This window comes from Ambystoma mexicanum, chromosome 3q, assembly GCF_040938575.1.
Source record: "Ambystoma mexicanum isolate Mex_15411 chromosome 3q, UKY_AmexF1_1, whole genome shotgun sequence".
Taxonomy (NCBI): domain Eukaryota; kingdom Metazoa; phylum Chordata; class Amphibia; order Caudata; family Ambystomatidae; genus Ambystoma; species Ambystoma mexicanum.
Window position 1 is genome coordinate 1,036,564,090 of NC_090926.1, and position 17,179 is coordinate 1,036,581,268.

The window sequence follows — 17,179 nt, forward strand, 5'->3', positions numbered from 1 at the left end:
AAATCAAAACTGCACTGTGTCGGTTTATATTTTCTATCATATCCTCCCTTACTTCCCTTATATGGCTAGCACAAGAATACCTATACCTGTAAGGAACCCAATACCTGACTGGGTACCATTTGGGCCCGTGGTTAAATTTGCATGGGAGAAATTTCTGCCACCAAAACCTGGTGTTTTTTAGAGTTTTATTTTGAAACTCTGAATTTTTTGATGTGGTAAATGTGGAGTGATCCGATTAAGCTCTTAATTAGGTCTTTTTTTTTAGCTTCCAGTAGCTTCTTTGACAGCAATGCAGGGCAACATAAGGCTTCCTAGTGACGTAGATGAGAGCCCATCACTAGGGCTGTACCAAACTTTGAGTAGAAGGAGGAGGTGGCGAGAGAACAGGAGAGGAGGTGGTTGTGGCAGGAGAACAGGAGAGGAGGAGGAGGCAGTAGAAGAGGAGGTGGCGAGAACAGGAGAAGAGGAGGTGGTGGTGAGAGAACAGGAAAGGAGGAGGATGTGGTGAGAGAACAGGCGAATAGGAGGAGGTGGCAAGAGAACAGGCTAATAGGAGGTGGCGAGAGAACAGGAAAGGAGGAGGTGGCGAGAGAACAGGAAAGGAGGTGGTCTATTCACATCTTTTCTTCTGCCCTTCTTTACCTGTTTTTTCATTGTCCTCTCTGTGTTTCTGGGAGTCACAAACCCATATTGAATTAAAGGGCAACTGCACTCTAAAAGGATCAGTAAGGTGCATGCACATATAAGGTCACACCCAGACATTAACTGACTATGTAACAGCATCACATGGACACATCTAGGCCAATTATGTCAGTACATGGGCACAGTAATTTGCATGTTGTCCTGTGATGGATATGCATGGGCCCTCAACTGCGGGACCAGTTACCCCTGCCCCTTTAAAAAATAGGGAATGTGGGGGCAGGATACTTTCTCATGGTCCCTCCGAGGGGCATAGTGCCAATTCTCTGCACAGTCCCCAGTGGTGCACAGATGCTCTCCTGTTGGAGTTGCAGTCTGAACCAGGACATTTATTTTGGGCTTTGATCAAACTGCAGTGCCTCAAAGTGCCCAGAAGCAACTGTAAGGTAGCTTGTTAGCACTGTATAAAACACCCATTCATGTCCTCGTATTGGCCAAAATGCACACATGCATAATAGCACTTCCTTGAATCTCCCATTCCTGGACTTCGGTCCCTCCGAGGGCGGACAACCTACATCGCATTGGGACCATACAAATGGTGAAAGGTGCTATACAAATGATGCATTACATTACAAACTGCACTATATGACGGAACATGGTCATAAGAGTCCATTCCTAGGTTCATGGTGCCATGCAAGGCAGCAGCACCTCAGGAACTGTGACCTGTAGCTCGGTCCATGAGGACCGACAATAGCCATTGGAGGCCACGCCTGAGCCCATTATGCTGCATCCCCCATGGCTCCTGTGCTCCACAGGTTCCTTCCCAATGTTCCTACTGCTGTGTACCCATGTTCCTTCCATCTGCATCGATTATCCCAGCAACCTTGGAGCCAGAGGCGTTGCTGGGGAAGGCTGAGGGGGCTATAGTCCCGGGTCTTTAGGTTGTAGCCCCAGGTAAAATCTCAGGGACTACAACCAAAAGGCTATAGCTAGCCCCGAATCTCGCCAGTCCTGACATTAGCTTAACCCCTGATCTTTTCCAGACCTAGTAACACCCCTGCTTGGCGCAGACACATTTTCACTGCACAAAAGCCAAACCCATTGGCTTTCGGTTGTGCACTGGGAGTAGTGTTGCCAAGAATACTTGCTCAGGGAGGACTGAAGCGGATGTCGCCACTGCAAGGAATGGAGCACATGTGAAGGTCTTTGAGAGGCAGCTGTTGCTGGTTGCTGCCTGTGGGAGCATTGCCCGTTCAAGGCATTAAACCTGGATGCCAGATTTTAAAGAGACGCTTGGGATGCAATTGAAGCTTAAGCAAATTAAAGGGCACACCTTGAAGCTTACGCAGGTCTACAAAGGCACACTTGTGTTACGCAGTTCGGGTACCATGAGGGGTTGGGGTGCCCAACCAATACCAGAAGCTAGTGAGACACTGCAGGCTGTTTTGGGTAACAAGGTTCAAGATTCAATTCCCAATCAAAGACCAGGCTCACAGCTGAGCTTATGCTGCAGGCCTGTTACATTTCCTATTTATTGGGGTTCACATGAGCTCAAAGCAATTTGTCCTAAGGGTCGGGTCGGCTCTGCTCCGAGTACCCCACCCACAAGCCCACCATTATGTCCTGCAGGATCCAAATCCATGCTACAATGCCAGCCAGTGACGCAACTCTGGAGGGCACGGCTGTACACACATGAACCGCAGCAGCCACACCTGGCTGGGGTGATGCGTCTCCTGCTGATGACAGGGCTGGATTTGAGCCATCAACACTACTCCTAAAACGTCATTAGGCATGCACGTGTTGAATCCCCAAAGGTTTCAATTAAGTGTCACTGCTCTCCCCTTCCTCCAGAGCACCCCCATTTTCTTGACAAGATCAAAGACAGGGCAGTGGAAACATTGGCCGTCCTCCCAAAGTGTATCCACCCCAGCCATCTCTGCAGAGCCACATCTCCGCCATAAGCTGGCGAGGAGGTAGTCTTCAGGGAGTGAGTGAAACTCACGCATCCCCTGCTACTGCTACCCAAGCCTGGAGGAAAAACATCACTGCCTGCTCCGGCCAGAGAGGAATGTTCCACGACGATACTCTGGGATCATTCAAGGTTTCTTTTTTTTGGCTGCTGCACCGCCGGAGCGAAGGAGTGGGCCATGTTCCTGCTGTTTTTGGCACTGTCTGCTCGTGGTGTACTCATTGCACTCTTCGCTCCTGCTGACAGGGAGCAGAGCCTATACACTTAAGGAGTCATCCATTAGGAGGCGACTTCATCATTGGCTCAGCTATCCCTACCAAGCGCTTCTATGTGTGCACTCTCTGGCTTTATCCTTTTGTACTTCTGTGAACACGGCCAACAAGCCCTTTCTGTGCAATAGAAGGTTGCGAAGGATCAGGCCCGTCTGATCACATTTGCATCTTTGATGCATTTTTCACAGCATTTGTTTTAGGGGGGTCCTGCCTCCAATACCCCAGCACCCTCCCTTACCACCCTAGTACTCCAATAATAAATGTATGATGCACCCTAACCAGGCCAAGGCTTTTCCAGGATCTATTGATGTGCCTCACACCTTTCAGTGCACCTCTGCTTAGTCCATGTGCTTGCACTCATTGTAAGGGAAGTAGAATGCGCTGAAGGAGTCTTGTTTTTGTGAAACGCCGCTGAGATATGGAACTGCACAGGTGGGTGAGATGCCAGGCGCAGATCCCAGTCAGGGTTTCGTCCTGTATTTTAATGTTCAATTCACACCATCAGACTAGTATGGTTCCTCAACACATTGTTCTGTGTAAAGATGTCCTATAAATCGTGCCCCATGAAACATATGGTAGAGATAAAAAGTGGAGTGTGCCGTTTCATAGAATCCAGGGCAAGGTCCATATGTCTGTGAAAGACGGTCAATCTGGACAATTCCTCCTCACCGAGGTCCTGGTCAACCTCTGCACCTGACGCAGTGTCTGGATACGACAGAGATGTCCATGGACAGATATGTGCGCAGTCAATCGATTGCTTCTGAGGGGGGGCATTATTGACACCAAAGCAAGCATTACCAGTGACGGTGGCCATGTCAGAGACGGAGTAAGGAGAGGGGCCGATGGTATCAACTCTTTTAGTGTCTTTAAAGAGTCACTAGATAGGGTTGGTGTACATGAATTTTGTGGCACACCAAATAGTTGGTCCTTACTCCTATGGTACTTAACAAGGTGAGGCATCGGCTGCTGAACCCTGGATATTAGTTGGTACTAGGGTGACTAGGACCAAGAAGTCTCTCATGGGAGGAGTCTGTGTGTGAGGTCACAATACTGGTGTGATGGCCAATTTCCAGGAAATGGGAAATGCTGATTGGGCCAGGCAGTTCTATGGCCAAGTCCAGTCTATGCTGGTGTCTCCAAGGAGAAACAATGGTTCTTTCAATGGCACCTCAGAAATCCGAGTAAATGCTCCTAGATTCCGCTATTCCGGACAATTGGTCCCATCTTTTCACGCTTGCTTAATAGGATGAAAAGAGGGATTCGGATGAGGGGAGACCATTCAATCTGGCAGCACAATACCTTACTAAAGAGCCTCCTTTCCCATCAACAGATGAAAAGGACCTATAATCCAGTCTTTAACTGGGGAGAACCCAAATTATTTCTCAGGGAAGTCCAATGGTAGGTTGGGTAGCTCTTGAAGCAGTGTGATCAGTCAGAGCCTTGGCCTTTTGTTTCACCTCTGCCTTGGTGTCATTTGATCCAGCTTACTTGCAAAAGCATCTACAATCCTTTTCAAGTGCCGCTCTGTCAGATTGCAAAACTGCTATAGGAGGACAGAATAACCACCTGCAACTCTACCTTAGACGGTCTCTATTGAGACTTACACTAACATGTGCAAACACCAATGTATAGGGGAGAACTGGTGCTTAAGTCTGGTGGACCAACTCTTGGCTCTGGACATATCGGCACCATGAAAAAGGTTGGACAACACCTCAGTATGTTACGACTAGACAACTAACAAAAATGCCTTGTTTTGAGAATCGTGCTTCTTTCATCTCTTAGTACACACTCTAGGCCCACCGTGTATGGAGCTTAGGCTGCAGTGCACTTCATTCCCTGGCCCCTTCTGAGACACCTTTATAAAGCAACCAGGAAGCCAGCCAGAGAAGTCGTTAGGCACACCTCAAACCATGTGCCCAATTTAGGCTGCAAAGCCACCTCCACACCGGTATGGGATTTAGGTTAATCCAACCCCCTCGACGATGGTGGCACTGCCAAGGAACCCTTGTACAGGAAGAGGGCCCCTGGTATGGACGCTTGTGTGTTTTCCACCTAAGCTGCTTCTTTCACTCAACAAAATCATCAAAATGTGTGTGGGGTGATGGGCCAGATAGCAAAGATATCCACGCACAAAAGAATCCTGCGAACCCTGTTCAGAAGAGTAGCAGGATATGGAATCGCTCTCGACAATGGGTGCTGGGGGACCAGCCATTGGTGGTGCAAAAGACGACCTGCATTGCCCTGGAAAAGGCCTGCCATTGCGTAAAGAGGAAGTAGATGAATCGATTACCACAATAAGAACCAAGAAGCTGGTAGAGGCAGGAACCCACTGATTTACTTCAAGTGATCTGTAACCACTGTGACAAAGATGAGCAAAGGTGCACTTGGAGCCACAGGAAATAATGCCCAGTCTCGTTTGCGGAGAGGGGAGTTAACAGGAGCTTAGAAGGGAAGCCAATTGGTGTTGAAGAAGTAACCCTCCTCAAACTAAATAAATACCAAAAATAAAACAATTAAATATAAGGAGAATGGCGTGGTGTGGGTTGAACAAAGCTAGCATCTAAGGCTTTGCTTCCACCTTGCTATATTCTCATGCTCCTGCAGAACAATACTGCACCACCTCTAAGTTCAGAAGTGGGAGTAAAGGGTTGCTCAAGAATGGTTATTGTGAAATGGGGAAAAATTATTGTATCTGTATGTCGGATCTGTGGGTCTTATTTAAAGTGCGTTGAGGCCTTGGAGGTTTAGCACAATATAGCATCCCACAAATACATAAATGCACCTAGGCTCCTCTAGTTGCACACCTGCACTGCCTCCCTGGCAACCCCCACAACTGTGAACTGTTTTTCTGTATCCCTACAGTCCCTTACCAGCACTTATGTCTGCACTTACCTTGCACTTGCCACCAGCTGACCGTTTTCTTCATCTTATTTATTCTTGTATCCCATGTACTGCACTTTCCCCTCCCTCATTCCCCCACACACTTTTCCCTTTCCCATGCACGTGTGCTATCTGTATGACACCTGGCCTAGTAAGATATTTTCTGTTACCCCTCTGTTCCCCATCCCTTGCCTCGTCGCGCATTGAAACACTTGTGTATAGGCGCGTGATAAATGCCATATCATATCATATCATATGATCGGTTTTTGAGTTGTTCAGGGCCAGGCCATTGTGTAACATCCAGACATAAATTTGGTTGTACGTGGCTTTGATAACCTCAGTGTCGTTGGTGTAGTCGCCAGAAAGTGGGAAAAGACACAGAGTATCGTCCGCATAGTTGGCATAACAAGTGCCTTCAACATCCAATTGATCAAACTCCCCCCTCTCGCTCATATGTTAAAAAAGGGTGGGTGATAGGCAAGAGCCCTGTGGCACTCCACAGTTTAAATCATGTTCTTCTGACATAGCATCCTCATGCAAAACCTTGGCAGTCCGGTCTGATAGAAACAATAGCACCCAGCTGACTGCTTCCTTAGAGAAAGAGGCCCGCTCAGGTAGTCTGCTGGCTAAGATGGAATGATCAACCAAATCAAAAGCAGCCGTAAGAATTAGGAACATCAGCAATGAAGCTTTGCCCTTATCCATAAGTTGTAAAATATTGGTTTTAAGCTCCAACAGGGTAGATTCAGTGCTATGAGCGCTCCGAAAACCTGATTGCTTTGTGCCCATTGTGCTATGTGCGCTCAGGAACGCCTGGATCCGTCCATGTGCAATCTTTTCCAGGACCTTCAGAAGAAAAGGGGAGTTTGTAATCGGGCGATAATTACCCACCACACAAGGATCCAATGATGGCTTCTTCAGAAGAGGGGTTATCCATGTTTGCTTGACATCTGTTGGAACTAGCATTTCTTTAAACAACGCATTTACAAACTTTGTAAAGAAAGGGGCAAGGGACAGGGGACAAGCTTTGACTTTTTTAGCAGGGCAGATACCCCCCACTTTACAGTTAGTAGGTTTTGTACTGATTAATATGCCCAGAACCTCTGCTTCAGTCACCTCTACAAAATTGAAGGGTTTAGGCAGGTCTGGCCGGTGCCAGGAAAAAACAGTAAGAGATGGGGATTCAATCTGGCTAACCTGGATTCAATGTCCCCTTTGATCATGGAAATCTTGCTGGACATTGCCTTTTCGATTTGGGTACACCAGTCTGAGTCTTCACGACTGTGGGATTAATCGGGCAAGGGTCTTCAACTTCTTTTAGGATCTTAAAAAGTTAATTTGTGTCTAACGCTGCAGTCTTAATACTATTCTCATAGGAGCACTTTTTTACGGTACAGATGGCCTCTTTGTGCTCCTTGGCTGCAAGGGCATAGTTGGATTTGTCATCAGGAGAAAATGTTTTTTACCTTTATACAGAGGGGTGGGAACTAGCTTTAAGTTGACACATTGCATATCCAAGAGGTAGGAGTCATGCCTTCCTCTTGTCCATTCTGCGGTCAAGCCTGACGCAGGCCTGTTTCAACTAACTCCTATTAGTATGCGCTGCCACCAGCAGTTTAGACAATAAGAAGGCAGATCCATGGAGTCTTTGATATTTTAATGAGGCTGCCCATGGCAGAGGAAGGTGTCTCTTTCCACCTTCTTGAAATGCTTTGATGTACCCGTAGCCGTCACATTCCAGCTGAACAGGACAGGGGAGGACAGTGCCTACAGGCTGTGTCCTCCTGGAGTACTCGTGACAATGAGTTTGTCGTGCGGTAAGCAGGTAAAATGTGTGCGGAATGGCCTCACACATTTTCAGAGGTTGATCTCTCATCATTCATTTTCATTTCCAAAAAAATCAAAAAAGCCCAGGTGAGCGCACAATCCCTGTGTGGATGGTCCAATTCCTCACACACCCCGCAGCAGCATGTGATGTGCATGGCTGAGGATATGCAGTGTAGCCAAGGGGTGAGCAGAGCATGGCTCAGGATAAGCAGGGATCTGATGTGTATGTCAGTGGCTGTGCAGACTGAGGCTGTGTCAGTGCACAGTAACTGAGCCAGGCGTGGGTCAAAAACAGAGGCGGGCTCGAGCCTCATTTAGATCAGTGCCAGCCGATGAATGTTGATACCACAAATCATATACATGAGGATCTTGTAACCCCAAAAATGTGTTCAAAGGTGCGGGTCAGGCAGTTGAGAAACTGTCTTCTCGCTCAATCGGCATCTTGGCCAGCCATCCCAGCACTGGGCGGCAGGGATCAGCCAGAAGGAGGCCGCTCACAAACGGACACCAGGGAAGCAGAACTAGGCCAACAGTGTAGGCTTTTGTGTAGGTGAGAATGTTACATTTTTTTAAATTGAGGATTGGTTTACAAAGATGAACCATTCACAAAAATATGAACAATAAAAACACAATCTGAAAACCTGAATACTAATGACAGACAATATAAACAAGCAATATAGCAATAATACAGAAATAATAACCATTTGATAAAAAGAAAGAAGTAGGAGAGCAAGCCTCCTCCAAAAAGGAACAGGTCATGAATACATCACAAGGTTAATTAACCAGAATTACACACCTGGTACTCATACAAGTTACAATACCTTTTACCAAACAAACCAATATCTTAATTGTTAAGGAAACAGACTTGCCAGGAAAACAACGAGACCAGAAGAAAATCGGACTGCATATTATTAGCATTGTACATGTATTAGCGAAAACATGAACGAGAGGATCAGTGAGCTTTAAGCAACCACACCCGTAGGTGTTTCAATAACTCTTGATCTAGCTGCTTCACAAAAGCGACAACGGGGCTGCGGAAATAAAGGTAGTTTCTAATATTGAGGATTTCCCTGGTTAAAAGAATCAGCTTGAAGACTGGATCCCATGTATGTTCCTGTAAGTGTCATATGCGAGAAGGGAACACCAGTTGACATGGGACACCTTCAATGCTTTATATACCTAGCTCCACATGTGTTGGGTACCTTATAATCTCTACATATTTCAGGAATTCATGATTGGCTCAACCCTATTTCCCATCCTGTACTTATCCACAGCTTCGGTTTGTAGTGTGTTTGTCTTGTTCCCCCTGTAGGTGGTTTAACTCTTGTAATTAGGTTTCTTTTTCAATCTGTTAAGGGGGTAGGGGAATCTTCTTTAGAATAGGTTTGGGAAGTTTGGATATATATTGTGGTATTAATTCTGCTGTATGGATTTTATTTCTCTCACTCTTCTGTTATGCTGCATATTGGCAATGCTGGATTAAGCATTATGTAGATTTGTTTGGAAAATTGCTAACTATAAAAACAAGTTAAATCGAATCCTCATAATGCACTCTAAATAGAATTAGCACATTTTTCCAAATAGATTGGGAGAAATCCCAATTGTTTATGTTCACCCTCTGAATTGCAATATCATTTATATTGTGGGGGTGTGGAACATTTTATCCAATCACATTCCCACAGTCATTGGTTAACCAAAATCAGAGACTCAAGACGTTGTGCATGTGAACATTTTAGTTCCTCCAGGATCTTATTACACTTAAATACACAATTATTAGTCATGCAAGTCACACACGATCTGTCGGGGGATATCTCATTTTCCCCAATAATAATAAGGCATTCCACGCCACTCTATTTTCAAAGAGCAATCCCAACTGAAGGCTATTGCGGTTACCTCCATCCAGTCGCTACGAATTAAGTGAATCCTGTAGGAGGCTGAAACCTGGATTGAGGCGGGATGCTCTCTAGAGGTTTTATTCTACCCACAGAAGGCTGAGATACAGGAAGCTCAAGTGCCTCTTGCAGCCACTTTGCGGTTTACATATGGACACAGGGCTCCAGTCCAGCTTCATCAGCGTTCCAGGAGGACACACTATTCTGGATCAAGAAAACCTCAGGACAGGTGCTCGAATGAATATAGGCTTAGAAGATGTTAGGCAGGTGAAACCGTCGCGTCTGACTAGGGGATTTAATGCATAGTGGAATGCTAGGCTGTAGTAAATCCGAGGTGTGAGGAACGCCTGGCCTCTCCATATCAACTTTCCCGGGGCCACCCTCTGCATGCAAAAATGCATGGGTGGATCTCCTTGGAAACCTTACATTCTGCGACACCCCCCTGCCACTTACCGGTTCCTCTCATTGAGCTCGTTCTGCCATTTGAGTTCCCCATCCTGGATGACGCTATCATACCAGATGATGAGGCCCCCTGGCACCTTTGCGTGCAGCTGGTCTGTCAGGTATCGTAGGAAACGGGGAGCGTTCTTCACCGACGCAGACTGGGAAGTAATAGGACAGAAGAAAACAAAGTCAGAGTTCCGCCTCTCGGAGAGGACAGGGGAGTGGACATCTCACCAAACAAGTGTGAGGGCATTCTCTCTGCCCCAGACATGTAACCCAAAATGTTTACTTTCTGCTTCAAACTATCGATCAAACATATCCACACTCATGCATTGGCACATGTGCCTCACACCCCGCCCCCAAATAACCATATGTCCCCCTCATGTTGATCCCCCCCATCCCATCTGTATCCCCCACTGCACACCCTCTCTCTTGCCCTACTACATTATGTGCCCCTTGACCCAGCACCCCTCACCCCAGTTTCACATACCCACGTGTCCTCCTGTCAGTGGTAGAAGTGTGCAAAACAGTGCATTGGAGGTGGGACTACAGTCTGGGACGGGGTAGGCAGGGGGGACCAAAACGCAACACATGTTTCAAGCGGTTGTGAATGGGCTAGGTTGACACCAAGGTGGGTTGAACAGGGCAAAAGAAAGAGGTCCTCTGTATTGTTGTTCATGAATTTCTCTCAGTTGCAACATTCATATATGGACTTCGAGAAACCAATCACCCCTACTCACTGATCTTAACTCTGCTCGAACCAATACTTAAAACCTACCTCAACAGCAGCTGCTTCAGCAGGGCCCCACCCCTAGACAAAAGGGTGCTGCCCTGAAAGGAATTTGGTCATATATTACAACGCCTGGATCCCAAGACGAACATCGATTATCTCCTCTGGACTTTCAGAGTCCGAGGGATGAATATTATGCAGTACCGTAGCACAAGTGACAGGTCACTAAGGCACCTGCTAGAACCGCACACGTATCCAGTTGAGGAAGCAACCCCCATGTAGCCACCACATGTTGAAATATAATCCTGTGGCAATGTCCTGACCGTTATCCACTGTAACATCTAAGCATTTAAACTGGATGCAGTACACTCAGGCTGAGCGATCATTTAGGCTTTGTGAATGTAAAGTGAAACCAATTTCAGTTTAGCGGTTACTGCTATATAGTGGCAACATGAAGATTATGGTTTAACTTGGTTTATGGTTTTTGCATCAAATGACATTGCATCTAATGCCAATCTATCGAAATGTTCCCATCTAAAAATGTCCATCAAATGCATGTTTTTTTCCTTTTTTTGGGGGGTTCCCTCCATCCAAACCACAGTTTTTTTAACCTTTAAAATGCACCGCAACAAAAATTAACCCTTTACTCTCCAAAAATATGCATTAGATGGAATGTTTTAGATGGAAAAATGTCGATGGAATGGCATTAGATGCAATGGCATTCGATGCAAAGATACTGTTTAACTTGATAGAGAACAGTCGCAGAATAGTGAAAATAGTTGTAAAAGTTGTGGCACTCGGCTCCTGATGGCTCCCGCTCACATGGAGCAATGCCTGTTGCCATTGTGGTACTACCACGCCTTGCTGTCCAGACAAGCTGCTACACAGTGCACTCTCACAAGGCACGCCCTGCATGCTGTGGCTCGGCTGCATTATTACCATTTTAGAGGAAAGGCTGACATACAAAAACAGAGACCCTGGAAGAACTATCAAAGAAAGAGGGAGAGAGAAGAATAAACAATACTCCCATGCCCAAAGGTTACCCAAAGACATCGATAACACACTGCAGCCCCCCACACTACAGACACTGCTGCATCCAAATACAACCCAATTTCCAAACACTTCAATGCCCTGGGAGACTACTCGCGCCCATCAATGCCCATGTGATGCATCATGCACACCCGCCCATCTCATTGTGGTTGTTTCACCGCATTTGGTGTCGCTGCATTTTCTGGCAGCATTTATTAGGGGGTGGTGATCTCCCCTATTACGTAGAGTAAGGAGAAAGGCGTTCCACAACAGAGGCGCTTGCACGGATAAGAAGCGACCATCTGCTCAGGAATTTTAAACATAGAGGGTTGCCATGTTGAATTGGTTTGCAGAAGAATCCTGTGTGTGTGATACATACAATACATGCACAAATGAACCAGATGCGCTTTTCCACTGGCGACAACATCCAGGTTGAGGAAATATCTTCTCTTTAGGTTATGGTTTTTTCTATTTAACAACTGGCTCACTGAGGTTTAAAGACACTGTAGCCTAATACTTGTTTTATTAGGAGCAATAGTAAATTAATAGCCAAGTTTATTCTTGGGAGGACTGGCACCTCCACCAGCGACAGTGTCTCAAAAGGTAGCTATGAACACATTTTCTTTATATCTTTAAGATGAACATTTCCTCGCTGTGCCACTTGAAGGGAAAACCTGGCTCCCAGCTTTCTCACAGATTTCTGGTTAAGGTGCAAATGGATAACGTCGGACAAACTGGGTCTTAGCCATGGCTGTGCTACCTACACTCAAATCCTAAGCGATCACCTATTCCCTACAGAAGCCCCAGAGACACTAGGCAAGCGCAGCCGCAACCTGACAACACTACTCGCACCCAGCTGCTTCCCTAGAGGCTACTCACGCTCAGCACATTCTCAATGTTGATCAGCCAGCCATCAAACTGGTAGAACTGCGCAATCTGCACGAGCTGATCAGCCACAGCGCAATACGTGGCTTCTTCCCCGGCCAAGAATCTCTCACAGGTCTGTCCGCCGCCGTCCCACTCTGTGATAAATGTCCCTAAACAAAAATAGGGGGTGAGAAGACACCTCAAAGGTCATCAGTCATCATGAATAACCCCTATTAGGGATGTCTGGCCTAGGTTTTTGGTGATATCTCTTACAGTTCCACGTTGGTTACTTTTTAATATACCAATATTTGCTATAGCCAACACTCCAACCAGAAGGTAATGTGGGGCTTACCAAACAGAATAAAGGGCATTTAACAGAAATCCCAAACATATCTACTAACCCAGCAGAAAGATATCATAGCTCGAAAAAACACAGGCATTTGAAATTAACAACAATACTATGCAAAATGAAATAGCCAACAGATGAAGAGAAACAAGCACCCAAGTACTCAAAAGAAAATATGCAAGGTTGAGTAACTCAACAGGCAAATCTCTTACAACGGGGCCCGTCTGTAATGGCACACCGGACACACCGGACATACGCCGGACACAAAGTCTTGGGTATATCTGATTTGTGCCATTGTGAAATGGGGGTGTGGGGAACGTGTACTAGGCAGATATATTTGCATGATGGGGGGGCAGGGGAGTATAACTTACCAAGTACCGAGACACCGTGCCGGTGGGCAGCGTTGGTCCAGCCGACAGGGGGCACGGTGAACATCCGATGACTAAAGTACACAAAGATATCAATGTACTGCCAGTGATAGAAGGCGTAGGGTTGGCGGGTGTCTGAACCTTGGATAAACCTGCAGATGTAAATAAGAGTCTAGAGTGAGGCAACAACAAAGCACACAACACACCAAGCAGAGTTGCTGCAATAGCCATCTAGCTATCAACCAACACTCAAAAGAAGCATCTTTTACTCAGCCCAACCTACAATCCCCGAGAGCAGTCAAGGTCCCTCAATGCTAAAGAACTAGCCATCAACGCAACCACCTAGCCCAAAAAGCCACTGGCCACTGCCCAAACCCGCAAGCAACTCCTGCCCTCCACCTACATTTAACTCTCCAGACTAACCCAGCAACCAGGTAATTCACCCCCACCCACTCACTTCCAACCTTTAGAGAAACCAGACAGCCCTACGAGTTACCAGACCAATCTCCCAAGCTACTAGGCTGAATCCCACCAGCCATTAGCCAACCCCTAGAGCTAGCAGCCACCAGTGTACCCACTGACCCAAGTTTCAGAAATCCACTGCAATGACATAACAGGCCATCTGACTATTGTTGAAATGTAGAACCACACATTCTTTCATAATAGCACGAAGGCTTCGGTCCCATCCTCACTCACTCACCTGTCCTCCAGGTAGCCTCCCATCAAGTCGTGGCACACCAGGGTCCTAGGCCTCTTGCTCTGGAGGGAGGGCAGGCGTTCAGCCAGGGGCACCATGCACACGTTGAAAGCATCCTGGGAACTGGGTTTCCACGACAGGAGCTCCTCCAAGTTCGAAAGATAGAAGCTGATTGGCTCTGTGGTGTCTTTGTCATGATGCCTTACTGGAAGAACAAGAAGAAAACAGATGAATGTGCAAGAGGTGGAAGAGAGATGATGGATGCCCATTGAGAAATTGGGAAGTTGGCAGACAAGTGTACGCCTCTACAGACCAGTGGGACTACTGTAAAATAGGTTACATGTCACACACCAGGTCGGGCACAACTGAATCTGCCCAAGCCATCTTTAAGGCCATCTTCTAATTTCACGTCTATACTAAGGAAGGATTCACCACAGATGGGGACCTGGAATACTGGGTCCTTCTTTCAGCAGGAGTTTTCTTGCCACATCTAGGACCTAGATTACCACGTTCACCATCAGACTCTCAGCAGGATGGCACTCGCCCATCAGGTTCTCATTCAATAAACAGTCTAGATGGCACCTGAACATAGCTTGTCAGTCAAGTACAGTAATTGAGTTTACATGGGCCAGGGACAGCAGCATGTCCTGTGTTTTTAAGCCCAATGGCTTTTGTGTGCATGCCTATATAAATACATACACTCTGCATAGGTTAAGCATATGCGCTGGAGGTCACGCACCTGAGAGAGGGGTAGAATCATAGCGCACCACTTCATAAATAGTTGTTATTCCTGTGCTTGGGCCGTCCTTGTCGGAGCTGAGCAAGAGAGAAAAGCAAACAGATGTCAGTTTCCAAGACTGTGTGAAAAATCAGAGAGGTGAGATGTGAAAAGCAGGCATAACACACGGACACAAACACAGGCTCAAACGCCAAGCAGACATGCCCTCAGAGAAACACAAATCTACACAATCACATACTCACACACAGCCCAAAATACCTGTACACATAAAGAACTAATTCCCAGAAAATAGCACGCCCAAGGAGGCAGAACACACACTTCAACGTTATGTCCAGTGTTGCTCTGTTCTCTTCCTACCCATGCAACCCTTCCTTGTTTCCAGCAGGCATTAACCCCATGAAGGAGCCAACGTGAATCAGAAAGCAGGGGTAAAAAAAAAGTTGCAAGCTAATAGCCAGCCATACAAATGTCACTTGCCACCTCAATTCTATACATACAAACAGCACTCTACGCCTTACTCGCTTATAGCCAAATTTCACCAGCGAATGGCTAATGTTCAAGTGCCCGTTTTGTACTCTGAGGAAAGTATGCCCGTGTTATCCCCTGGTTTTGTGTGCACCATCAAACAGGCTGTCTGCCACCCTCAGATTATTTGACATTCTTCAAAGATACCATGGTGGAATACTCCCTGTATGCATGAAGACCTCTGAAATAAGAACATCTGGACCCAAGGTGCGCAGTTGTCCCACAGCATTCAAAACAACTGTCAAGTCAAATTCCTCAGAGTACTAGCTTCCCCCCTGAGACCAGCAGCCTTACTGAGCGGTTCAGCAAAACATGGATATACATGCTGTGCACCGTAAAGCTATTGCCACCGGAGAAATACTGGGACTACCAAATCAACTATCCGCAAGGCCCATGCGAAACGTAAAGAGTGCAAGATCCTCAAGTTCTCAGATTTCAGTGCCAGATCATAGAAATAGAAGGTGGGAGTTGTGTAGACTGTGGTCTGCAGAAGTCGGAATTATTTGGCATTTGAATCTGAGGCTGAAAATCTTTCTACACTGTCAATACAGAGGAGGGTGGTGTTTCACTGACTGGCTGTGGAACTGAATATGCAAGCCAGTTCAGTATTGTCTTCACTTATATCATAATAGAGGTAACTAAATGTAACAATGTGGGCCATTTTTGACATAGCCATACAATTTAGGAGGAGGCAGTATCAGAAAAGTAAAGAACAAGTTAAGAAAGATCACAGCCTACCTGCAAGAGAAAAGGCAAAGTTATTAGCAGCTGAGTCTACGAACTATATCAATTACATAGGCACTCCAAGAACAGCAGCAATTGTAAGTTCCTATTGAGGCTATTAGAATCCAATGACAGTAGGACATTCTGGGCATATTATAGACGACATATGACTAACGATAACCTCTTAGAAATGAATGCCATATCTGAGGATCAATGGCAAGTGCACTTGACCTCCTTATACTTTGATAACAACTTACAGTATGTCAAATCTCTACGACCAATACCTGAACTGGGCTCTTGCCTTAGCTGGGGCACAGATGATGTGCTTGCAGAAATACATAAGCCAAAGTCATCAAGAGCACCAGGGCCAGAGGAGTAGTGAATGTGGTACTTCTGAGCTCTGATTCTTACCCAGGTCTTTCAACAAGTATTGATGAAATTCCAGCTGGTTGGAGGGATTCCATCCTGGTATCGGTTTTTAAGAAGAGGGATAGGATGGATCCCTTCAACTACAGAGTACTTGCTATGCTGACGTCCAGCTCAAACATATTTGACTCGCTACTGCTAAAGTTGACCTGCTGGGTTGAAGAAAAAGGCTTACTCAGCAAGTTTCAAACAGGCTTCATAAAAATGCACAGCACCATTTGTATTATTGTTGCTCTGCATTATTTGATGCCAGAGACCTTCAAATGTCCTGGCAAGAAATTGTATTTGTGTTTCATAGACTTTGTAAATGCGTTTTACTTGGTCTCTCGTCCGTGACTGTGGCACAAGCTTGAATCCTGGGGCCTAGACCCCTGTTAGTGTATTTTATTCAGTTATTATACAATGACACTATGGTCAATATTCATTTAAATCAGGAGAGAGCAACAGTCTGGCCACAAACCGGGGCCTGAAACAGGTATGCATACTTGCACCCGTTATTTAATTTATGCATATTGGATCTGGACAAGTTAATGAGTACGGTACGTAATTGCCTACCTCGTCTCGGCAATGAAGTCATAACATGGATGTCATTGACCGCACCCCTATTGGCTTGCAGCGTTCATGTTTATGCCACAGTCAACCACCTAGTCATCAACAAAACCAAATCCAAGATACTAATAATAGGCACTAGAACAAGAAGTAAAAGCAAATTTTCTTGGAAGCTAGCGCAAAATCCATTGGAAGCAGTAGATATATGTATTTGGGTTTTCCTATTAAATCTTTCCCAGCATTATCATTTTATGAAG

General features: G+C 46.0%; 1 protein-coding gene across 1 annotated transcript in view; it reads right to left on the reverse strand.

Annotated features, from left to right (window-relative positions):
• The window catches only part of ENGASE (endo-beta-N-acetylglucosaminidase), a 233,987-nt gene that overhangs the window by 126,286 nt on the left and 90,522 nt on the right, over positions 1–17,179 (reverse strand). Inside the window, exons 2-6 of the mRNA XM_069655216.1 lie at positions 14,700–14,776; positions 13,964–14,165; positions 13,267–13,415; positions 12,562–12,719; positions 9,933–10,081 (exon numbers count right to left, since the gene is read on the reverse strand). Coding sequence (XP_069511317.1) covers positions 9,933–10,081; positions 12,562–12,719; positions 13,267–13,415; positions 13,964–14,165; positions 14,700–14,776 — 735 coding nt within the window. The remainder of the gene's footprint in view (positions 1–9,932; positions 10,082–12,561; positions 12,720–13,266; positions 13,416–13,963; positions 14,166–14,699; positions 14,777–17,179) is intronic.